Source organism: Spermophilus citellus (genome assembly GCF_964194105.1).
Source record: "Spermophilus citellus genome assembly, chromosome: 18".
In the NCBI taxonomy this organism is placed as follows: Eukaryota; Metazoa; Chordata; class Mammalia; order Rodentia; family Sciuridae; genus Spermophilus; species Spermophilus citellus.
Window position 1 is genome coordinate 42,567,794 of NC_138200.1, and position 23,863 is coordinate 42,591,656.

At 56.1% G+C, this 23,863-nt stretch overlaps 1 protein-coding gene across 2 annotated transcripts in view; it reads left to right on the top strand.

Moving 5' to 3' along the window:
* The window catches only part of GNAO1 (G protein subunit alpha o1), a 156,196-nt gene that overhangs the window by 118,606 nt on the left and 13,727 nt on the right, over positions 1–23,863 (top strand). The window contains exons 4-7 of one of the 2 annotated variants that reach the window (XM_081273368.1): positions 11,570–11,730; positions 16,984–17,112; positions 18,836–18,965; positions 22,640–22,793. In XM_081273368.1, coding sequence (XP_081129494.1) covers positions 11,570–11,730; positions 16,984–17,112; positions 18,836–18,965; positions 22,640–22,793 — 574 coding nt within the window. The remainder of the gene's footprint in view (positions 1–11,569; positions 11,731–16,983; positions 17,113–18,835; positions 18,966–22,639; positions 22,794–23,863) is intronic. The other variant, XM_081273367.1, reaches the window with a different exon arrangement.

The window sequence follows — 23,863 nt, forward strand, 5'->3', positions numbered from 1 at the left end:
TCAAGTGTCCTAGGAGAAAAGGGGTGGCTCAGCAGCACCCCAGCCACCCCGTCACCTCTAACTTGGAAGTGTCTTGCTTCCCATTCCATCCTATAGATAGACGCTGGGCGTGAACTCCAGGGTGGAGACAGAGACTCGTCGTTTCTTTTACTTCAACAAGAGCATCCTTTAGTAAAACTCATATTTGCTTCACAGTTTTATTTAGGTACCAGGGATTGAACCCAGGGACACTTGACCGCTGAGCCACATCCCCCGCCCTTTTTAATTTTTTGAGACAGAGTCTCTGTAAGCTGTTCAGGGCCTTTCTAAGTTGCCCAGGCTGGCTCTGAACCCGTAGTCTTCCTGCCTCGGCCTCCCACGCTGCTGGGATGACAGGCGTCACCACCACTCACGGCTTTTTCTCAGTGGCAGGAGGTAGTTCCACCCGTGGCCTTGCTTCCTGCTGAGGGGCCCACTTGTTCGTCAGTGTGGCTGCTGCAGGTATTAGCATCGTAGAAAGGCAAACCACATCTTAGAATTGTTGTGAAAACAGTTTCCAGCTCGTAGACTCCCCCAAAAGAACCTCAGAGACCTCCCCAAAGCACCACAGACCACCCTTTGGAAGCCGCGGATCTAGCTAGTCCCTTCTTTGTGCACTTGGTCCATGGAGACTCAGGGTCCCAAGAGCCAGCCAGAGGCAGAGCATGGCCAGAAGCCCAAGAATTCCAAAATCCAGGGAGCAAGGCAATCCACTCCTTTCCCAACAGAAACAGTAGCTGGTCACCCAAATGAATGACAGGGAACCGACATCCAGTGGAGGGGTGAGGGAACGGCAAGGGGTGTCAGTGAGTGATCCAATCAGCCCAGCCCGCCAGCCCTGGCCTGGCCCCACCTCCTGTGTGGACTTAAGCAGCGTCCTTTCTCCTCCATAATTGGGCTGCTAATCTCTCCCAGCCGAAGCAGCCCTAATTAAACTATTCACCATCGACACTTTGTGTTCTGAAGAGATGAGGTTGGCCATTGTTACTTTTCTTTCCCTTTGACTAAGCTCTCTGTGGGTAATTTCATTCTGTCCTTGTTCATTTCTTAGAAATTTAGTCTATCCAATTTTAGTTCTTTTCTCCTGTCTTAGTACCCTGGGCTCAGAAGTGAGGAGGGTGAGGGCATCATGGATTTGGAAATTTCTGTCCCATTCACTTCGGAGTTTATTTGTGTCCTCATAATGCCTGCTTAGTGGCTCACTGAGCCCCCATATCAGTGCCCAAGAGACCTGACGGGCAGGTCTAGACCAACCAAGGGAAGAGGGCACCAAGAGGAAGAGGTGCCTCAGGAGGCTGTCCCAAAAGGGTGACGATTGAAGCTTTGGACGTGCGGTAACCCCAGGCCATTCTCAGGGACCTTGAGTATGGTGACCGCAGAACACTACTGCCCCGAGAGCCCAGGGCAGTCTAATGTGACTAATGTGACGGGCGGCCCCTCCAGCTGCAGCTCTGCCCGCGCACCAGGGACACCCCTGCACTGCTTCACCCTGGCGCCTCCTCCCAGGACTTCCAGCCATTCCGTACAGACACTAGTGGGGTCCGAGTGCCCCTCAGGAGCTGTGACCTGCCAGCAGCCTCCGTGCACCCTGAGCAGGCAGGAACCCCGGGAGCACAGGGGGGCTGTGTGTCCTGGGCATTTGCTCTGTGAGGCTCCACAGGGAAGCTGTCCCACCATCCGAGCTGCTGTGCGACAGACTGCCAAGCTGCCTCACAAGGGCGGAGTGCACAAACACACTCGTAACCAGCCACCTGGTGGAGATGTGGTCTGTGCCACACCCCTGGGACATCTGTGTGCAGGCAGGTTTATTGTCTAAGGGACGCTGGACCTCCAAGCCCCACCATAGTCCTTGACTTTACTGATGGCTGGAAGAACATCTGGCACCTTCCAGGGCCCACTACTGCCCAGCAAGGCCCTCAGCTCGGCTATGGGTCTCTGTTCATCCCCCTTTAATTCCTTCCTTACCTCCTCAAGGGCCCCCAGGGAAGACCAGTGCCTGGGTCGTACCCTGGCCTCTGTGCACAGCTGACTGGTAGCCACCATCTCTTACATATAATCTTCACGTCCCCAACCCTGATGTGTGCTTCTTCCTGAGGCCCAGACCCGGTGTCCCCCAGAGGAGCCCTCCCAGACTCCACAGTTGATATGCCTGTTGCCTCCAGTGGACCACAGGCTTGGGCAGGGCACTGCCTACTGGCTGCCCTGGCTGCCTCTACTGAATTCAGGCCAGGGCCAGAGGTGGGAAGCACACCAACTGCAGGGACTGACAGGTGGTTTCTCAGAGGAACTTTTAGACATTAAGTTAGGAACAAATGACTGGGCCTCAGGGGGCTCAGTCCACGGTCCCCCAGCCCTGTTCTGGAAGGTCGACAGTAAGCAGAAGCTTCTCTGTAGGGAAAGCTGCTCCCAGGCAATTGGAAGTCCCCAGGCTTCTGACTGTTCCAGAAGGTAGGACCATGCACCTACCCTTTGCCTCCAGGAAGCAGCCTGGCCCCGAGCAGGGAAGGCTTTCGAAGGGCTGAGGACAAAGCCCAGGCTGGAGACCCCAGGAAAGGCTTCCATCACAAGGCCGCAGGCCCCTGTCAGAGTTGGCACCACAGGCAGAGGGAGGGGAAGCCCTTCTCCCCTGTGTGCAAGGAACAGACTAGTGGGCTGGGGAGATTTGGACAGCGTGTTCCCTTTAGGCCAAATCTGAAAACTCCACATGGTAGGTGGACAGTGGAAAAATGAATAGGTGGGGGAGGGGGTGAGCAGGAAATGGGAGGACGAATGGTGGGAGCCGAGAGAGAGAAGAGAGGCCAGGAGGAATGATTAAGGGATGGACGGACGGACAGGAGAGGGCAGGGAGGGCGGGAAAGGGTGGCACTGAGCACAGGGATGAGCAAGGAGGGCTGGATGATCATGGCCAGCTGGTGGCTCAGTGTGTGTGCTGAGGCTGGAGGGGTGACCTGGGTGCTAGGCAGGGTGAGTGGAGAGCTGGCTGAGGCAGGGTGAGCAGTGGCGCCCAGGCCTCAGTTCTGCTGCAGGGTCTTTTGGGAGAACCAGGAACATTTCCTTTCCTAAAGCAGATGATGGACCCACAGGTCCCGCAGCCCCAGAGACCCTGTGACAGCATGCCGTAGGCACGGACCTTGCTCAGACTCCTCAGCCCAAGTAAGGAGTGAGCCCCAAGCATGCTTGGCACCTGGCCATGGAACAGCACCCGGTTTGGGCACCACCAAAGCACAAATGGCCACATCCAGTACCACGACTGCCCCCCACTGTTCTGAAACCCAAAGGCAGAGTCGAAGGGAAGGGGCTCCCCTGTTTGTGAGGGAGAACATGTCTGCATTTCTGCAAAGGTCCAGGTCCGGGCCAGGTGGGTCTGGCAGTTGCCAAGGGCCCAGACTGTCCTTCCTGCCCTCTTCCACTGACTGGGTTTGCAGCACCCTGGCAGGGCCTTCAACAGGGGGTCTCTCTGCCCCTTCCCCCTGAGGATCTGGTCAGCAGCCCAAAGACCATGGCCATGGCCACAGTGCCTGACCCTGCCCCACCTGGTCCTCAGCTCTGCATGTCCCTCTCTGGTTGGCCTAGGCTCTCCTGCCCTCTGCTGGGTTCAGGGACAACTGCAGCACAGGGGCCAAGGTGGGGCCAATGGAGTTTTCCCTACAAGGGAAAAGGGTGTGTGTGTGTGTGTGTGTGTGTGTGTGTGTGTGTGTGTGTGTTCCTCTCACTCTTTACTTGGCCACAAAGATTAGATGAAGGAAAACTCTGCACAATCTAAAGCAGCTCCTCAGATGAAGGGGTTATTATTATAATTACTGTGATTATTGTTATCAAGATTATCATGCTTGCCTGGAAAGTCCTGGACAAAGCAGGCTTATTTTCTGTCAGCTTGTTGTTTGTGTCTGAGGCGCTTCATCTTTGCTCATAATAACTAACATTTGCAAGGCTCTTTCATGTCGCAAAGCTGTGTCACATCCTCAGCGCATTTCATCTGCACAAACAGCCCTGAGCAGTGGGGGCTAAGAGAGAGCAGAGGCTCTGGGTGGCCAGTGGTCTGTCCTCCACCACCAGCTGAACAGGTTACAGAAGCAGGGTTTAAACCCGGGTCACTCGACGGAAGATCCCCTTTGGTTCCCCTGCCATATTCTTAGCACCTCATCTCTTGAGAGGGCAACGGTCTTTTTTGATCCTCTAACTGCAAGTTTGTTTGCTGCTGACATTTGTGCCCTAAAGTCTATATTGCCCTAAAGAGAAGGGAAAGGTTTTGAAGACCAAGTGTTAAAAGTACAGTTTGCCCTCCCACCTTCAGATAGCAAATCCACCAGGCACTTCCAAGCCCCTGCAGTGTCTGGTGTGGAAGCGAAAACCTGACGAATGCAAACTCCTCTTGGTGAGCACCCCCACCCTGGGGTACAGCACAGACAGGCGTCAGCTGCATCCGAGATGCTAGAGCCAGGGAAGGGGTTGCACGAGTCTGTCCACGTTCAGACAGGTGGGAGCCAGGGTAGGGTGTGGGCAAGGCCCTCACCAGGCCTTAGATGGGTTCTAGCTCCAGGGTCCAGCTGGCTGTCTGGAGACAGCTCTGTGGAGTGCACCCCTCTCTGCTGAATGCCAGTGGGCTGTCCCACTGGCTGTCACTGGATCTTGGTGCTGCTTCCCATGCACACGCATGATTTGCCCTCAGAGGCACATGGTCTTGTGTCAGGAGCCCCTAGCTTGTGTACCATTGGAAGGGACCCATTATGTGCTGCCAGTTCAGGGGCACTGCTACCCCACCACCACCCTAGGCAGACTGCCCTCCAGCAGTGGCCCAAGGCAGCCCATTTCTAGAGGGGTGCCCTGGGCCTGGCTCCAGCTGCCCCTTCCTCTTCCTGCCCACCACTTTCCCCAGCTGTTAGTGGGAAGAGTACACAGGCTTGCAAAAGGGGTTCTCCTAGAGTCCCCCAAAAGGGCCTCATCGCCACCAGAGCAGTGTCAGGCCTTTTATATGTCCACATTTTGGGGAAGATATCAGTTAACCAGAAAAGTTACACTGTTCATAATGAAGAAGAATGCCAGGATTGTTTTTCAGCCATTGACATGGTAAAAAGAATCCCTCAGGGGCTGGGGCTGGGGCTCAGGGGTAGAGCGCTCGCCTAGCAGGTGTGAGGCACCAGGTTCATTCTCAGCACCAGGTATAATAAAGGAAATAAAGACACATTGACTACTAAAAAAAAATTTAAAAAAAGAAAGAATCCCACAAGTGACCTTGACGATCACAACTCCTCCCAGCTTCCTGACCCTGAACCCTTAAGAGTGGCTCCTTCCAGCTGTCGACATTTAGCGGACAGTCCCAGGCGTGCGTTCGCCTCTTTGCCTATAGGGCCCCTGGCAGCTCAAGAACGGGGCAGAAGGTGCTTGTCCACTGGGTGGGCACTGGCACAGCCGCATGCCTGTGCTGAGGGCTCCCTAGCTCACTGGGACAGCCCTGGGAAGAAGGTAAGGGTGCTGTCGTCCCCAGGTGGCAGCAAGGACACAGCCTCTGAAAGGCTAATGCCTCTGCTCACATGGAGCCAGACCTCAGGACCCGTCTGGGTGGCTCCTGAGTCTATGGCCTGAAGCCCATGACGGCCACATGCCCAAGGAGGGAGGCCATTGGAAGAGACTCCTCAGAGGGTGTGGGGTGGCCTGAGAGCTGGACATTAAAGAATGATCTGGCTGTTACTGCCAGCAGGCCAGGAAAGGTGGGTTTGGGGCCTCTGGCAATAACGACCAGACCTATCCTGCCTAAGCCTGTACGTGGAAGAACAGTCCTGCTGTGGCTCCCACTGAGAGGGCCTGTTCCCTTCTCCCTGCAGCTCTGCTTCAGGACAGTAGAGGCAGTGGTGGAGAACAGCTATCCTCAACTAGATTTTAAAAATTAGGGGATTGATTGACTCAAGTAACCAGAAAGCCCAGATGCCCATGTGACCTTAGGCATAGCTGGATCCAGGCGTTAACATGTTATTGGGACTCTGAGGGCTCCCTCGCTCATTTCTGCTTTCCTCAGTGATGGCTCCATACGAGATGGGTCCTCCTTTGAGAATCTCTTTGCTAAATTTTTACAAATGTTTTGGGGGCTGGTTGTGGTGGTGGAACTAGTTGTTAGTCTAATTTGACAAATACTGCTTCTTTGTCTGCCCAAAGTGTTCCCAGGCCAGCAGGATGGATTGGCTAGCCCTAGAGAGGGTCTCGCACCCAGACCACTCAGACTGGCTCAGGGAAGGGTGTTTTCCTTCAGGGAACCTGGGGCTCTGCGCCAGAACACCAGGGGCTGGAAGCCGCCTCCTGGGAGAGAGGACAGTGCTTGGCACGGAAGGCACTGGGAAGAGAGAAGGGGCTGCAGCTGACGCTGCCCCTGCTGTACTTCCTGCAGCCCTGCCTAGGTGGGGGCATGCAGCTGGCTTTCTAGAAACTCCAGCGGTCCCCACACAGAACCTCCAGGGGTCACACTCGTGTCACTGTCTGACCGGATGCTATAACAATTCACCACGGACTGGGGAGATGAAACAACAGAAATGTTTTTCTCTCAGCTGTAGAGGAAGTCCAAGATGAAGGTGTGAGCAGATTCTCTGCCTGGGGAAGCCTGCTTCCTGGTTCACAGACAGCTCTCTTCATGCTGTGTCCCATTCATGAGCCTTCACCCTCCTGCTCCAGCCACACACAGAGGCCCACCTCTTAAAGCCTCACCCCAGCAGTTAGGAGGTCAATCCGGCCCAACCTTGAATGAGATTCAGGTCCAGGGCTGTTGGCGGTAAGCCATGCCGGATATTAAAACACCCCAGATCCCTCATCCCGCAAGCTTTCTGGGCACCAACTATGTACAAAGCATCCTGCGAGACCCAAGGTACCCTGGGAATCAGGAAGCTAGCGCTGCCCTGGGGAATGGGCACACGGCACCAGGCGCAACAGGGAATGGTAGTGCGTGGAGGGAGAAGACCACCCAGGGAGGTGACATCTGAGATGGGTCGGGGCAGGGAAAGGTGTTCTGCTCAAATGGAGAGGCTGGGATGGCATCAGCAGTTTACTGGGGAATGGTAAGAAGGACTGTGTGGCTGGGAGGGAGAGGGTGCAGAGAGATAGGCAGGAGCTCTGTGGGCCATGGTGAAGAATTTGGAGTTGAGGGATGATGGGAGCTATTCTAAGAGCTTCAACAGGGACAGTTGTCATATCTACTCAGATTGGATTTGACCGTGAATACTGGAGACCCTGAAAATATGGTGAAAAAATAGTGGCTTAAATAAGACACAATTTTATTTTTAAGTGTGTGTGTGTGTGGTTTTTTTTTAAACCAACACTTAAAATAGTGTTAGCATGACTCCAGATGGTATGGAGTTTCCACAAGGCTTTTAAGGACCTACGCTGTTTTTAGATCACTGTGTCACTATCCCTAGGTTGAGGACCTTGTCTTCATGATTTAAGTTGGCTGCAAGTGCTCCAGCCATCTCATAAGTTCTGGGCATTGGGAGAGATGAAGCAAGAGGAAAAAGCTGCCCCTTCTCTTTAAAATGACATTTCCAGAGACCTCCCTGGACTTCCGCTGACCTCTCATTGTGGATAACTTATCATGTGATCATAACTGCAACAAAATTGGGAAACACAGCCTCGTAGTTGGATGCGATTATACCCAGATTTTTTTTGAAAAATGTTGGGGCTGGGCACAGTGATGCACACCTATAATCCTAGCAACTTGGGTTGAAGCAGGAGGATCACAACTTAGCAAGGCCTTAAGCAACTTAGTGAGAACCTAAAAACATAAAGGGCTGTGGATGTGGCTCAATGGTAGAGCGCCCCTGGGTTCAATTCCCAGTACTTAAAAAAAGAAAAAAAAAATTTGGGTTCTTTTTCTGAAGGAGAAGGGGAGCCATGATGTTGGGAGGAGACTAATGGCCTCCCACTGTGTGGGGCACAGACAGGAAACAGGCAATGGGAGGGAGCAGTGAAACCAGCAGAGCTCCTGGTCCAGGTCTGAGCATTTGGGGCGATGGCAACGCTGTCTGTATAGTGACCTGGGGAAGGCACAGAGGAATCAGGAAAGGGGGCAGGGGCCGGGGCTGCCACTCCCATGCCTCTCCTGCCCTGCACACCTCCAGGAAGCTGGGAGGCAGACTCCACCCTGGGCTGCGCACTGGAGGGTCACAGTGTTCCCTGAGCTGGAGAACACACCCCATTGCAGTGGGGGTCACAGAGTTCCAGGTCAGACCTGGAGGGTCAGATGGGGAAGGACAAAGGCTCCACAGGAGATCCACAGTTCACTTGTCACCTCTGGAGTGTCCCATGTGGCCTTGACAGGGGGTAGCATGGCTCTCATTGCACTTAGATTGCATCAGGACCTTCTCACCCAGCAGAGGTCTTGCCTGGCCTGCCCCATTGCCCCTGAACCCTGACCTGTTCCCACTCACTCACTGCACAGATCTGGGACACTCCCCTCACTGACTGTGGGTGCCTGCCAGGAGCACCCAGGGCCCAGGCCCAGCTCTCCAGGACCGGTCCTGATCCTGGCTTCCTTGGTGGGCGGCCCTTCCTGTCAGGGCCAATGTGTTTGGTACATTGTCCCCAAGACACTGAATCTGGATTAGCACTGTGGGCTGACCTTCCAGCCTCCACTCCAGTGGCACCTCCCTTCCCAGGGCAGAGCTACCATAAGTTTCCCACCACCCTTCGGCAGTGGACAGGCTCTGACATGAAAATAGCTACTTAGCCAGACAGCTCTATTCTGCAAGTCTCCAAGAAGGCTTTGGCCCCACCAGCCTTTTGAACAGAATCTTTTATTGGTCACCAACCTTCCAGGTGCTGACCTCATTTTCTTTGTTTCTCCCACCCCAAAGGACACCTTGGGGATGTGTAGCACCTCCCACTCACTTCCTAAGCCACCGTGGGCTGGGCTGTCTCTCTCCTCTAGCTTCACGGGAGGGTTGGGTTGAAAGGGCCTGCAGCAGGGTAATTAATTCTCTGATGACCATAATGCACCCATGGACAGAACCCCTGAGGTCAGGGAGATGTGGGCCTGTCACACCCCACTCCCAGCCCAGCAGGGGTTCAGTGTCACTGTGAGTTCCAGAGCATGTGCAGGCTAAAATGGGGAAAGACAGCTGGAAGATGGGACCCGGGAGCACTGGGCACTGACCCCAGCCCAGGAGCCCAGGTGGACCTCCTTGGGGCCCACTCTAGCCTGTACCCACCCTTGGACCTGCCCCCCAATGCTGTGCTTCTTACCCACTAGGACAAACATGGTGGCACATGCCTGTAATCCCAGCATTTGGGGAGGATAAAGCAGGAGGGATTACAGGTTCAAAGCCAGCCTCAGCAATTAGCAAGACCTTGAGCAACTTAATGAGACCCTGTCTCAAAATAAAAAAAATGGGCTGGGGATGTGGCTCAGTGGTTAAGTGCCCCTGGGTTCAATACCTGGTAACAAAAAAAAAAAAAAAAAAAAAAAAACAGGGCAAGTTTATGTGGGTGTGTCCACAGAGTCACTGGGGACCTGTGTCCCCCAACCCGTGGAAAAACCTCTAAGAATACAGATATAGGAAGAAGCAGGAAAATGTCAAGGTATTCAGGCCCTCAGGGCTGGGCCCTCTCACCCTTTCTGTGGCCCCTTAGGAGCAGTTTCTGGCACTTGCACACAGAAGGCCTGACTTTTTATTTTATTTATTTATTTTTATTCATTTATTTATTTATTGGCACCAGGGATTGAACTCAGGGGCACCCGACCACTGAGCCCCATCCATCCCCAGCCCTATTTTGTATTTTCTTTAGAGACAGGATCTCACTGAGTTGCTTAGTGCCCCACTTTTGCCAAGGCTGGCTTTGAACTAGCAATCCTCTTGCCTCAGCCTCCCAAGCCGCTGGAATTACAGGTGTGCGCTACCCCGCCCCCCTCCGGCTCAGAAGGCCTGACTTTGACTACTGCCAGTGCCTGCTGCATTCACTAGCTGCAACCCTAGCCATGCCATGGGACAAGGCTCCCCTAAACTCAGCTGCTTAGCTTGGTCAAGGCCCAGAAATCAGGGCAACTCAACTGTGCCGAGGCATCCCAAGTCCTCTTCCTGGGAGGAATGAGAATCCAGGAATATCCATGGTGTTATGGTCTGGCTCCCGAATGTCCCAAAAGCTCTTGTGTTGAAGGCTTGGTTCCCAGGGAATGGCATCAGTGGGAGGTGGTAGTGCAGCCTCAAGAGGCAGGGCCTGGTGGGAGGTGGGGCCTGGTGAGAGGTGGGGCCTAGAGGGAGGTCAGTTGAGCAGCTTTGCTTACCATGTCCTGCTTCCGCCATGTGCAGCCTCGACACAGGCCCAGAGTGGGTTGGCCAAGGGGCCATGGACTAAAGCCTCTAAAACTGTGAGCCAAAATCAGTCTTTCCTCCTTTTAAATTATTTATGGCAGGTATTTTGTCACAGTGATGGAAAGCTGTGACAGAGGCCAGGGGAGCAGCAGAAGCACTCAAGGCCTCCTAGGGATTAGGGATTTACACACTGCCACCCTCACTGTATTCTGTGGACCAAAGCAAGTCCTATAGCCAGCAAGACCAGAAAGCCGGAAATACATCCTGCGTCCAGGGAGCAGCAGTGGTTATGTAGGGCAGGGGGCGCAGACAGGGGAACATGAAGAATCAGCCTCTTCACGGGGCTCCCACAGCTCCTCGAGGCCAGGTTTCAAGGAAGCAGTGTGTGGACACAGACATCCTTTGCAAACTATAAAGTGCTACCTGTGTGTGCAAGGAAGGTGGTGTGACAGCGCCGTCCTATGACTTCTCCAAGAGCCTTCTGAGTCCCCTGAGAACACTGTACTCCTGGTCTTGATGTCACGCATACTTGATTATGGTCTTTGAAAACGGGTGACCCCCATTTGGTATCCTAGGTGAGGGGAAGCGGGAGAAACCTGTGAATTATGCAGTGCTTTTTCTGTAGTTCCAAGAGAGTCTCAGCCTACGCAAAGGTGTGTGCCTTAAGCAGACTCCGCTCACCCCCTCAGACCAGGAGGGAGGAGGCAGAGAGGGCGAGCACTCCCAAGCTCCCAGCTCGGCCCTGTACCTGGTCACCACAGATCATAGATGTAAAAAAAGATTATTAATATCAAATTTTAACTTAAGAGCCTGTGTTCCGAGGTGTAGTTGACACGAGAACTCTGCACTAACTTAAAACTAACCCCTCTGGTCCCTCACCACTGGGGCCCAGCCCCTCAGCCAACCAGGAAATCTTCTCCAAGAGAGACGGTGCTCCACTGGGGTAGGAAATAAAGGAATTACAATTTTAGCCAAGGGCATTGTTTTTTAAACTTTTTCCCCAAAACAAATGCTGAGCAAAAGCCCAGTTTTCAAAGCAGAACTTCTGAGTTGAGTGGCAGAGCAGACAGAGCCCCCTTCTCCCCACCTGCTCAGGCAGGGTGGCTTGCTGCATTAGAACCTGGTTGGGGTGGAAGGCTCCAGACAGGTGTGTGTCCTGAGGTACAGGGCACTCAGAGCCACCCACTTCCCCGAGCTGGCCAGGTCCCTGGTCTGGGCAGAATCCCATCAAGGACTCAGAACCCTGCGTCCCTCTTTCTTCACAGGCCGATGCCAAGATGGTGTGTGACGTGGTGAGTCGTATGGAAGACACTGAGCCCTTCTCTGCAGAGCTGCTTTCCGCCATGATACGACTCTGGGGCGACTCAGGAATCCAAGAGTGCTTCAACCGGTCTCGGGAGTATCAGCTCAACGATTCTGCCAAATAGTGAGTGTCCTGAGCTGGTGGAAGGCCTAGAGCTGCCTGAGGCCCACGTGGAAGGGGTGGCACCGTGGGGCAAGGAGGGTTCCCACTGAGGTCCACCTGCAGTGAAATGCCTTATATTTAAATGTGAATTGCAGCCCCTATACGATTTACTAGGGTGGGTTATTTAAAAAAAAAAAAAAAAGTCTGGACAAGAAGAAAAAAAGTTTCTCTTTTAAATCCAAACCCTTGACCACTATCTTATCTGTTTTCAGCCAACTTTCTTAACCAGCTTCTCCCCCTCCTTAATGTTGCAACACCAAAGGGAAAGAAAAGTAGAAAGATTCCAAAAGTGCAAGATGAGGAAGGGGCCAAGAGACAACCAAACAGGAAATGCCCCCAGGGCTGGGGCCTTGACCCTGCTGGTCCTGGACAAGTGCTTCCCTCCCAACTGAAGGTCTAAGGGTCACAGGGATGAGCCCTGACCTCCTAAATAAAAGTCACCAACTATATAGGCAGAAGACCATTTGTTTTGTTTTAAAGAAAACAATTTATTTTTAGGGCTGGGGAGGTAGCTCAGAGGTAGTAGAGTGCCTGGTTCAATCCCCAGCACCACAAATGAAACAAAAATAATGAACTTTCCATTCCTCTAACTTTAAAATTATTTAAAATAAGGAAGAAGTAACTCCATCCAATAAATAGAAAAGGCAATCAAATGGATCCTTTAATATTGTGTTCCAAAAAGTGAGGAGGAAGAATGGGAGGAGGGAGAGGGAGAGGAGAGGAAGTGGAATGTGGACACTGGTACAGGCCAGCGCAGGAGAGAAGGGGCCGAGGGCCTGGCCGCTGAGCTGGGTCACTCTAAAGATGTGCTTGCTGGTCATGTGCCCGTGGCCCCTGGAGGGGAGCACCGGGACACGGAGTCCACCCCACTTCTGCAGTCTGGTGCTCAGGGTTTCAGGAGGAGCTGGCCACAGGGAGCCCTGGGCTTTATTTAATCACTATCTGAGGACACATGTGCTATCACCTGATCTGACTTGGTCATTGTCACCAGTGCTTCACTGCTGGGACCATTTTGCCCTCTGGGGACACTCAGTAATATATGGAGGCATTTTTTATTGTATCACTTGGGTGGTGCTCCTGGCACCCAGTGAAACACCCTACAGTGCACAGGACAGCCCACAACAAAGAATTCTCTGACCTGAAATGCCAACAGTACTGAAATAAGAACCCTGACCTACGCAACTGATGGGCCAGGCAGGGCCATGGAACAGCATGTTCTAGGGGACACCAGATATTTCCACCAACCGTGATGGCAGCTGGCAGTCCAAGAACTCGAGTGGGGTCAGACTGTCTTCCTGCTTCTGCACACCTAGATTGTCTGCAGGGAAAATCCTAAAACCCTGCAAGACGCAGGTGGGGCCACCAGGTGCAGGCGTGTGAGCTCAAATCCCAGACCCAGAGCCTCCCAGAGCCCCACAGGGGCCAGGAGAGGATGCTTTCAGCCACACCCCTCAGGCCCACCCTTTTGGTCCTCAAAGCCAGAGAGACCCACCTTTCTCCCTGCTTGGGGCAGGTCCAGGGCCTCCCCCTTGCTGCCAGCCAGACCCCAGGGACCCTCAGGGCCAGCTGGCCCCAGTCTGTTTTCCGTTAGCTCATCAAATCCTGCTCATCACTTAAATTTTTGCCCATTCTATTAATTGTAAAATGAATCCGAGCCAGACGTGGTGGTGCACTCCTGTGATCCCAAGGACTCTGGAGGCTGAGGCAGGAGGTTCACAAGCTCAAAGCCAGCCTCAGCAACCTAGCAAGGCCCTCAGCTATTTAGCAAGACCTTGTCTCAAAAAATAAAAAGGGCTAGAGCACTCTGGAGCACCTGGAGCACTCTCCAGGTTAAGTGGTTAAGTGCCCTGGTTCCATCCCTGGTACAGAAAGGAAAAAAAAAAAAAAAAAAGAGCTGGACCTATAGCTCAGTGGGAGGACACTGCTGAGTTCAGCTTCCAGCACCAATAAATAAGCAAATAAAGCCCACTGCAAAGATATTGTTTAACCATAGGATGTAAGGTGAGAAATCTCCCCTTCCCAGTCCTGTCCCTTCTGCTTTTAACCATTCCATTTCCACCTCCCGTGGTGTTCATGAAATCTTGATCCTCCAACTTTAAATAGTACTTCCTGACTCTGAAACCTGGCACACTCAGCTCACCTTCCTTCCTTCCACCTCTCTCCACCGCCGCCTCCAGTTTTTTTTGCTAGTTAAAGGATTATTTTTAGCTCTTCTGGTGGTTACCACTGTAACTTTAAATAAGAAAATCGAGTCAGTGTTTGTCAACCCCTCACCAAGTAAGCTAAGGAAATGCGCCTTCCCCTGCTCTTCTCTCTCTGGTCCCTACCTCTCTCCAAAAGTGTCACTGCCAAGGTATATGGCTTTGACATTTTCCCGCTTGGCTCTTCTGTGCTTTCTCTCTGGAAGAGGGCTCCTCAGCAGGGAAAAACGGGGACAAACAGACTATCAGGTCAGAAAGCCCTTTAATACCTCTTGGTCCAGGGCTGGGTTGTCTTAGCGGTTTAGTCTTTTCAAAACATCTTGGGCCCCATGTGTAAAATAAAACAATTTGTTATGGCAGAAAAGAGAGGGAAGGCTGCTAACGCTTCACACCGCCCAGTTCCAGAATGTGCCCTTGACACCCTAAGGCCCCAGTCACTGGGCATCCCAAGCCCTTCCCTTTACAAGTCAAGGCCCAGGGTCTAGAGGAAGGGATGAGGTCTGGGGTCGCTCGGCTCCTGAGCTGACCCCTGCTTTCTGGGCCTGGCCCAGGCCTCAGAGTAAGCAGACAGATCCCGGAGACCCAGGAACCTGCTCAGACCCAGCCAGGGCCTGGGGAAAAGTTCTGCAGCCTCACAGATCTGGGTCCCCACTGAGTCGCCCACGTGCTGTGACATACGCTCCCCTGGCTTCTCCCCTAGACCCTCCACCGTGCCGCTCTAGCTCCCCCCCAGACCAACCCCTCACAGGCAGGACATGGCTCTTGGCTCCCTGTGCCCTGTCCCCAGACTGCCCCTGCCAGCACCTGTTCACTCTGCTCCCAGCCTCCTTGCCATGTCCCTTCAGACCACTCCTGCCCATCTCTCCTGGACGCCCAAGCTCCCACCTTGAACCTGACAAGTCCTGGTGCTGGGTGACCTTCTCTGGTGCCTCATTGTTTTAAACTCCTCGCACACCTGGAGCACTCTCAGATGGCGCTCCCCGGGTCTTCCCTCCCTTGGGACTTCTGCCTCCTTGGTGTCTGTCTGAACTCACATTAGCATGGTGGGGGGCGTCCTGGCCCCGCCTCCTCCAAAGGCCACTGGCCTCCTTGTCCCTCCCACCTGCTATGTCTTCACTCTGCCACAGGGAGGCATCGTTAGCTCTTCCTCTGTGTCCCACACACCCAGAATGTCCCTGGCCTCTTCCCGCCCCTCCACAGACTCCTCCAAGGTGTGAGCTGCCATCACCTGACACCCGGATGGTGGCAGGCCTCCCGCTCCACCTGCCCAAGACAGCACTCCAGCACTTTTTCTGGGGCCCAACTCCTCACACAATGTGAGGGCCTGACTCCCACCACTGCCACGGGGCTCACCCACCACCTGCTCCCACCCTGTGTGCTTCCTGCCTCACCACTCCTGGCCCTGAAACCTTCCCGGCCTGCACCCCAGGCAGTCCCCTGTGCCCACTGGCCCCTTACTCTCCTGTCTCCATTCTCTGAGAGACCTTCCCCGACCATCCTGCAAGGCCTCCCTGACCAGTCACCAGTCACCCAATTGCTCTGACTGCCCCCTCTCTCCTCGTCCTCTCTCTCTCCCCCTCCCTCCCTGTCCTCCCCCACCTCCCCCCCCGCCACACACACACACACACACACACACACACACATGCACACGCACACGCACGCATCAGAGCACAGGCTTCAGGCAGGAAGATCTGTGTCGGTGTTGGCCTCTGTCACTATCGCCCCCAGCTCTCAGGCAGTAGGACACATGGCAGGTGCACACTCTGGCTCTCCCCACCCGCTGCCCACGTATCCATGGCCACCTCCCCTCTGAGACCCCCACACAGAAAACAGGAGCCAGGTTGTCTGGCTGTGTCCAAAGATTTGCCTAGCTGGGTAAGGGGGCCAAGACCAGGGGCTCCCTGGCCTGGGGCCCAGCTTCAGATGACAGCAGGGACATCCAGACTAGCATACCTTTAAGCAAAGGCTGTGGGATGGGGAGTGGGCACAGGGGGACATCTACAAAGGGGTCAAGAGGGGCTCCTCTGGCTGAAAGCAGATCCTCCCAGATACCCACCAGCCTGGCAAGGAGGCCGTGGGGCCAGAGCTCAGCGACCTGCCCTGCAGCCTTACCCACAGTAGCCCTGCTTGACCTTCCACAGAGAGCCCGGTAGGCTCAGGGAGGAGGCAATGGGGAGAGCCCCGAGGCCAAAGACCCTGTCCAGGACGGCCCGCCACCATCTGACCCTGAGGACCCTGAGCACCTCTCTTCTAAGAGCCTCAAATGGAAAGAGACACACAGACCCCTGGTAAATGAGAAGGAGTACAGAGGGGCAGGCGATGCTTAGGGCCTCGTGGGGCACCACTGAGTGAGAACTGAGAGTGAACTGTGGAGGCCTGTGTCTGGACTCGCCCTGTGTCCAGGCCCTACCCGTGTTGAGTTTTCTAATCTATAAAACAGTATGTCTGACCCAGGAAGATTCAGGATGAATCATGATCACATGCAAAGAATAGAATGCTCACTTTTGGAGGGCTGGGGGTTGGTGTTGAACCCAGGCCTCGTGTGTGCTGGGGAAGGCTGTCCCTCTGAGCTACACACCAGCCTCTTTGGCTTTTTAGTTTGAGACAGAGTCTCACTAATTTGCCCAGGCGGCCTCAAACCTGCAATCCTTCTGCCTCAGCCTCTCAAATAGCTGATATCACAGGTGTGCACCACCATGTCTGGTGCCTTCATTATTTTTTAAATTCAGAAATGACAAGGTGACCCCGAAAACCTGGTAGTCCCCTCTACAAGGCTTGTCAGTGTGCCTGGAGCTGTGCGCACACCCCCTTGGGTCTGAAGTAGAAGCTCGTTGAGATTGTAAGCCCAGGAGCATAAGCTTCTCTTGTTTGGTTGTCCCCACCCCCAACTGGCTGCCATGGTTACCTTCAATGGGCACGGGTTGATGCTGGACTTTGAAAGTGGGTGACCCAGTGAGCCCTGAGCAGTGCCCAGGTGGAGGGTCTATGGTGCCTTGTGTGTTGCCATCCCCAGCTACCTAGACAGCCTGGATCGGATTGGGGCCGGCGACTACCAGCCCACCGAGCAGGACATCCTCCGAACCAGGGTCAAAACCACCGGCATCGTAGAAACCCACTTCACATTCAAGAACCTCCACTTCAGGTGAGGCCCAGGAGACAGCCAGACCCTGGTGAGGGTGGCAGAGTGACAGGAGATGCCCGGGCTCTCAACCTCATCTCACCAGTGTAGCCAGAGAGCTCCCAGCCTGGGGACACTTTCACACTGGGACAGGCACTTAGGTACCAGAAGCGGCATGCCTATGCGCTTATTTTTGCCAGGTTCAAGGCTGGGTTGAGCAGGGGGCCTACCTGGGAAGAGGGGGGTCCTGGAATGGGTCTATGAGGAAAAGGAGGATTTGGATGGAAAAGGAGAGGAAAACTGTCCCTAAGGTAATTACTAGAGGGACAGATGGTGGGGACTAGGGGTAGGTAAGCCCAAGGGATGTCTGTGAGACCCAAGGACTCATATAACCTCAGAGGTAGAGGCTTTAAGAGAGCAGCTGACCCCCTCTCCTAGAACATATTGGGGACTGAGGCCTGAGAGAAGCAAGTTTTCCCCAAGGCACAGACCCAGGGGCTGGGACCAAGGACTCTGAGTCTCTTTGAACGGGCCCTGAGGTGTAAGGCCCTGCGGGAGGGTCCTTTCCCTGGGGGACCTCAGTGCACTGAGGACTGGCTGCCTGTCCTGCCCTGCCTTCCAGGTGTGGTTTCTGGGTGTCGAGTGGAACAAGAAGAGAGGCCAGGAGGGAAGGGAGGGCCAGGACCTCAGGCTGGTGGACAGCTGCAAGGTCCTGTTTCCTGGCCTCCTGCCATTCTGTGTAGCCAGAGGGATTGAGCCTCTATCCAGGCTCCTGGGCATAGGCAGCCCCTCTGCAAGTCTGTGGGAGCCTGCTGGGCACCCACTGCCCCAGCATGCAGCAGTGCTCTCTGAGAGGCCTCCAGCCTCCTCCGTGTCCCCTACTCACCCCTGAAGCCCTGGCCAGCAGTCAGATGCTGAGGGGCTACAGGTGGGGAGGTGGGGTCCCTAGGAGGCAGGAAGAGAATGAGACTCTCACTCATTGCCTTGTTCTCCACTGGCCCTGATCTGTGCCTGCAGTTGCTCTCTTCTGTCTGGACCATTCCTGTCCCTGCAGGGCCAGGTCACCCCCTCTGCAGCTGTTTGCCAGTCAGCTTCCCGGGTCCGGGAGGCTGCAGGGCTCCTTGCTCATCAGTTAGGATGTGACGCTGACTTTGGATTTCCAAGACCTGCCCACCAGCCTGCAGCCTCCTCCCACAGCCTCAGGCCCTGGGAGATGCAGTCTGAGGGGTGGCCAGAGCTCCCCTCAGACGGCTGTGGAGGGACAGTGCAGAGCAGAGGCCGGTCAGACCCAGCCACCCTGCACTCACACTCACAGCAGGAGCTGGGCACATCCTTAGGCTCCTGGTGCCCACTTTTCCCACCCACAAAGCAGGTGACAATTCCTCCTGTCTGCCGCCGGGGCAGGCTTTCCGCTTGTCCGCAGCACACAGGCAGAAAGGAGCAGCATGCCAGTGTTCCCGAGGGAGGGAGGGAGGCTCCCCGGGGCATTTTCTGGGCCCCTTAGAGATTCTTCAGGTGCAAGGGCAGGTCTTCAGGTCACTCCACGTGAGCACAGCTTGGTCCTGGGAGAGGCTCAAGGGGCAAGGATGGCTGCCACCAGCCCCAGGGAAGGCAGTGGTCTGTCGGTCAGTCAGTCATCACCTGGAGTGAGGACCCCTCGTGGGGCCCTGAGAGGCCACTGAGCTGGACCACCAGGTGCCCCACCTGCCTGGACCTCACCGCCCATCAGCTCCTGTCTTCCTGGCAGGCTGTTCGACGTCGGGGGCCAGCGATCTGAACGCAAGAAGTGGATCCACTGCTTCGAGGACGTCACGGCCATCATCTTCTGTGTCGCACTCAGCGGCTATGACCAGGTGCTCCACGAAGACGAAACCACGGTGAGTCAGCTGGGCCCACTGGGCAGGGGCAGCACAGGGGCTGGCCACCCAGCCTGAGGAGACACTGAAAGGGCTGGCTGCAGGACAGGCCAGCTCTGGAGCACTGGGGGCCTCCGTTGCCGCCGGCTCTGGGGTCCTCTGGTGGTGGGTCATGCTGGCTCGCTCTCAATCCGTGTTGCAAAGAGAGCACAGGGGCTGGGTGCAAACCGGCCACAAAGAGCTCAGCAGAATTTGCGTCCTGGCAGTAATGCGCCTTCAGTAGACTCAGCAGAGTCAGGGGGCCATCAGGCCAGAACAGAATCAAGCAAATCCTTAAAAGCCAAGTGAGCACGCATACACAGCAGAACTAGTCTCCACAGCCCTCTGGGGCTTTCCAGGGTGCTGCACGAAGGGGTGTGGCTGGCAGGCTGAGCAGGGCAGTGGGTGGAGGCATGCTGGTGGGTGACAGGTGTGGCTTTGACTCCGTCTGCGTCGGTGGGATGCTGTCCCTGCGCCACATTCATTCTGGGCCTCGGGCTTTGGCCTTTGAGAACTGCCACCTACTGCAGAGGGGACAGTCACCTGGAGAGTGTCTGCAGCCGTCCCCAGGGTCGGTCCTAGTTCTGCTAGCGTCGTGTTGCTGCTGAATTGAGGCAGCTACTCTCTGCCTCGGTCACTGTTTCCTGTAAAAGGGGGACAGTGACGGACCCTGCCTTGGGGAGGCTGCTAGGCATGGACGGAGTGATCCATGGCAGTACTGGAACCGTGCTGGGCACAGCAGCACCAAGCTGGTGGTCGTATTGTCCCTGGCGATGGCCCTGGGCCAGGTGGCCCCATGGCTCCAGCCCAAGGGCAGGGGCCTGCCAGACTCTTCTGCGTGGGGAACCCAGTGGGGCCTTGGAGCAGGGCCCATGGGCTGGGGACTCACTCCCCAGCCTCTGTCCTTCACTCTGAGTCTTTCGAGGACAGTGCTGGGGCTTTGAGGAGGGGCTGTCAGGCTGGGCCTTGAGCAAGGTCTGTCTTCCCTTTGTGACCCTGTTTCCTCGTCAGCGGAGCCTGCTGGTCCCACAGAGCTGCTGTGAAAACAGGATGGGTTTGGGGGTGTGGTGCTATGGCAGGAGGGTGCCACCTGGAGGGGCTCACACAGACTGGTGGAGCCAAAGCCACCAACTGGGAGGGTGATCTGGACCCGCACCTTGTGTCACTTGCCCTGGGCTGGGTTTCAGCTGTGTCATTCTCAGTGACCTTTGCAGGCAGGAGTGTTGAGGAGGCAGCAGTCTCGTCCTGACCCTGAATGTAGGGCAGGGGCAGACATGCCCTGGGTGCCCTAGGGCCACAGGCGCGGTGACCACCCGAAGCCCAAGACAGCCCCTGGCAATGTGTGCCTCAGGGTGACTGCCCCAGCGCATCCTTAACTGCTCCATGGGTTGACCCTGTGCTATGAGAGCCACAGTTCACTGACCCCTTGGCTAGTCCGTGGTCTGAGCTTGGCTTGGGTCACCTTTTCTCCTGGCCACACATGGGAGTGGATGCTGCCTCCAGCCATCGGTGGCGAGGAGAGTGGACAGCTAGAGGCTGCAGGGCAGGTGGGCCCTTCCCACAGAAGTATGGCCTCTCCCTCGACCTGCCCTGCCAGACCTCAGACGGCTCAGGCTCAGGCCTAGGCCATCAGCCTTGGGTGGTCTGGGTGGCCCCGGTGACCACAGGCACCGAGCTCCATGGCCCTTGGATCTCCAGGAATAAGCGGGCTGAGTGGTGCCCAGCCGCCTCCCCATGAACTCCTCACCTGCCCTGGTGGCAGAGCCGGCCCTGCCCTGGACCCTTCCCTTCTCTTCCCCTCCTCACCGTTCCTCTCACCCCTTCCCTCATCTCCACTGCCCTCTGCACAAGCCAGGAGCAGAAAAGCATACGGGCCAAAGTCAGACAGGGGATGTTCCTCAGGCCCTTCCCTCTCCAAGACTGGCCACCGACAGCACCAGGGAAGGACAGCAGCCCCCAGGGAATGGGGTCGGCGTTTCAACTCAAAAGCAGCCCATTGCCACAGCGGCACCGCCAGGAACATATTGCTGCAGAACTCAGCGGTTGGTGGGCAGAGGTGGGCAGCCGGGCGTTCAGTGGATGTAGTCCAGGGCCTGGCACCGCCTGTCCACTGCGTGATCAGGGCCTTGCCCCAGCCTCCCTGGGCCACTTCTAAAAAATGGCAGTGATGGTCGACTGACATTGTGGGCAGCTGTGGGGACCCCTGGGCTGAGAGCTGGGTGCTGGCACCCAGAGTCATCACTAGGGGATGACCCTTGCTGCTCCTGCACCCAGATGCTGTGGCCAGAGGGCAAGTCGTACTCCACCCCAGAGGCAGGATGTAGGCACCAGGGACCGAGTCCTCGGCCTCAGCCTTTCTCTCTGGTCACCCCTGTGCTTCCCTCTGGCCGGGGCGAGAGTTGGGCTGCCCAAGACAGAGGTGCCTGGAGGCAGCTCCTGGAGCAAAAGCCAGGAGGACCTTGGGGCTAGTGACTGCCACCCACCGGACTGGTCACCCTGCCTGCCGCACCCTGGGACCCCGAGGGCTCATCCTGTCCTCGTACCAGCTCTCAGCACCGCCCACCAAGCCGCGGGCTGCCACAACCTCTACTGTCACCACCGCCTACCAGGGCCTTATCTTGCCAAACCAAGGCCAAACCATGAGCCGATTCTGAGAGACCCTTCGAGCCCGAGCCCGGCAGGTATGAAGCGCCTCCCTCCAATCGAAGCCATCAGCTAAGAGTTGAAAGCAGCAGTCTGTCAGGGAACCGCGGGGTGACTTTGCTGTGAACACCACCGGCCCACCTCACCCACACCCCTCCCGGAGCCACTGGCTCAAGTCAGCCTCCTGCCCCAGCCTCCCTCTGCAGCCATGCTGTCCCCGGCCTGACGCCTTGGCTTCTGTGAGCCTGCGCGGGGCCTCAGCACAGGCTGCCCTGGACCTCCAGGCTCTGAGACTGGCCAGTGTTTTCCTTTTTCCCCGTTTTCTCTCATGGTTGCTGCTGGGATTTCCTCTTCCGCTCGGTCGAAATCTGTTTGGCTGTTTCATCTGGGGTTCCTCTGGCCCCTCTGCTGAGAAACCAGTCCCAACCACCTGTTCTCCCCGAGCCTCCCCGGGTTCCCCACGGCCCGGTCAACTGCCCAAATCACCACCAACCCAGGCCACAGCAAGATCACCCCCAAGACGCTGTCCCCCTAGTGTCTGCTTCCAACTCTGGATTAATTCGAGGCTGTCTTGGTCCTCGGTTAATGTCACCCAACTGAATGCGTGCACCCTCCCGACCTCGCTGGCGGAACAATGAGACCCCGTAGAGAAGCTGCATGACCTGCCGTGCCTTGTGGGCGGCTGCCGCGGCATGCGGCCCCACCCTCCGCGTGCATGGTGCATGTCCTCTCCCGGCTGGAGTTTCTCCAGTGACCTCGTGGCCCCCCCCAGGCCAGCTCCCCGTGGAAGGGGACAGTGTTCCCCATGAGCCCCTGCTCCGCCCCACCCTGCCTGTACGTGGAATGAAGCAGGGACACGTCCCATTTGTCCTCGTGGGCCCTCCTGTCTCTGTCCCCGGTGGTGCGTTCAATCGCGTTGGTGGACCTTCCCTTTGCTTGTCGCGCTGTGTCGTGGCCGTGGTGGGTCAGGGCCTGGACTGCCACCCCTCACCCGGCTCTCCGCTCTGTTGCAGAACCGCATGCACGAGTCCCTGAAGCTGTTCGACAGCATCTGCAACAATAAGTGGTTCACAGACACGTCCATCATCCTGTTTCTCAACAAGAAGGACATATTTGAAGAGAAAATCAGGAAGTCCCCGCTGACCATCTGCTTTCCTGAATATACAGGTGAAGACCCTCCCCAGGACAGCAGGGGTCTGGGGGCTACAGGGACTGCCACGGGAGCAGGCCCCTCTCATTGCTGTGCAGGTGCCCTGGGCTCCACCACCAAGAGCCCAGCCCGGCACCTGCCCTCCTGCCAAGCAGCCCTCAGGGCGAGGGTCCTGGCTGGCATGTCCAGCCCTGCGATCCCAACAACCTCAACCGTAAACAGAGGTGGTATACACAGAGGGAACAATGAGATGACAAAGTGTGACAGGCCAGGGCTTGGACTCAGGCAGCCTGAGATCCAGCTCCAGCTCAGCTGCTCAGTCACGTGACCTTGCTGAGCCTCAGTCTCCATGTCTGTGAGAGGGGGTGACCGTGACAGCTTCCTCCCTCACAGCCACTGTGAGGGTGCAGTGAGCTCGTGGCACGTGGAGCCCAGCCTGGCGGGCATGCGCTGGGGGCTCACTGCCGTCTTGCTCAGACCATGAGGTTATCGTGGTGACGAGCATCCCAGCAGCACCTCCCACACAGGGCGGCTACAAGGTTCAAATGGCCTAGTGAGTGTGACGGAGCCTGGCAAGCTGCAGGACCCTGGCCATCCTATAGAGAGTTCTGGGGACAAGAGGATGGCCATCAGTGCTGTGATGGACTTTGCTGACCCTGAGAAGCTGGGCAGCCAGGAGGGCAGTCTAAGCAAAGCCCCTGGGCTGCTATGAGGTTGGCTGCCCCCATCAGGTGGCAGTAGGATGACAGCAGGTCCCCAGGGTACCCTGGTGCTCATCAGTTCCTCCCAGATAGCCAGGCCAGGGAGTGAGAGAAGTGGTGACCCCTCAGCCTAGTCACCCTCGGGCCTGGAGAGCACAGAGCTGGGGCAGACAGAGCCCCAGCAGGGTGGGTCTGTGGGCCATGCCTGGGCTGGGCAGGCGGTGCAGCTTTCTACCTCCTGCCCGCCGCTGGCACCCCACCCCCTTTTCTTAACCAGACTGACCACCCATAGGTCAGGAACGTCCAGCCAGAGATGGGCAGGGCTTAGCATACTCCTACCTGCCCTAAGTGACCACGGCTAGTGTCCTATGGGCAATAGAAGCAGA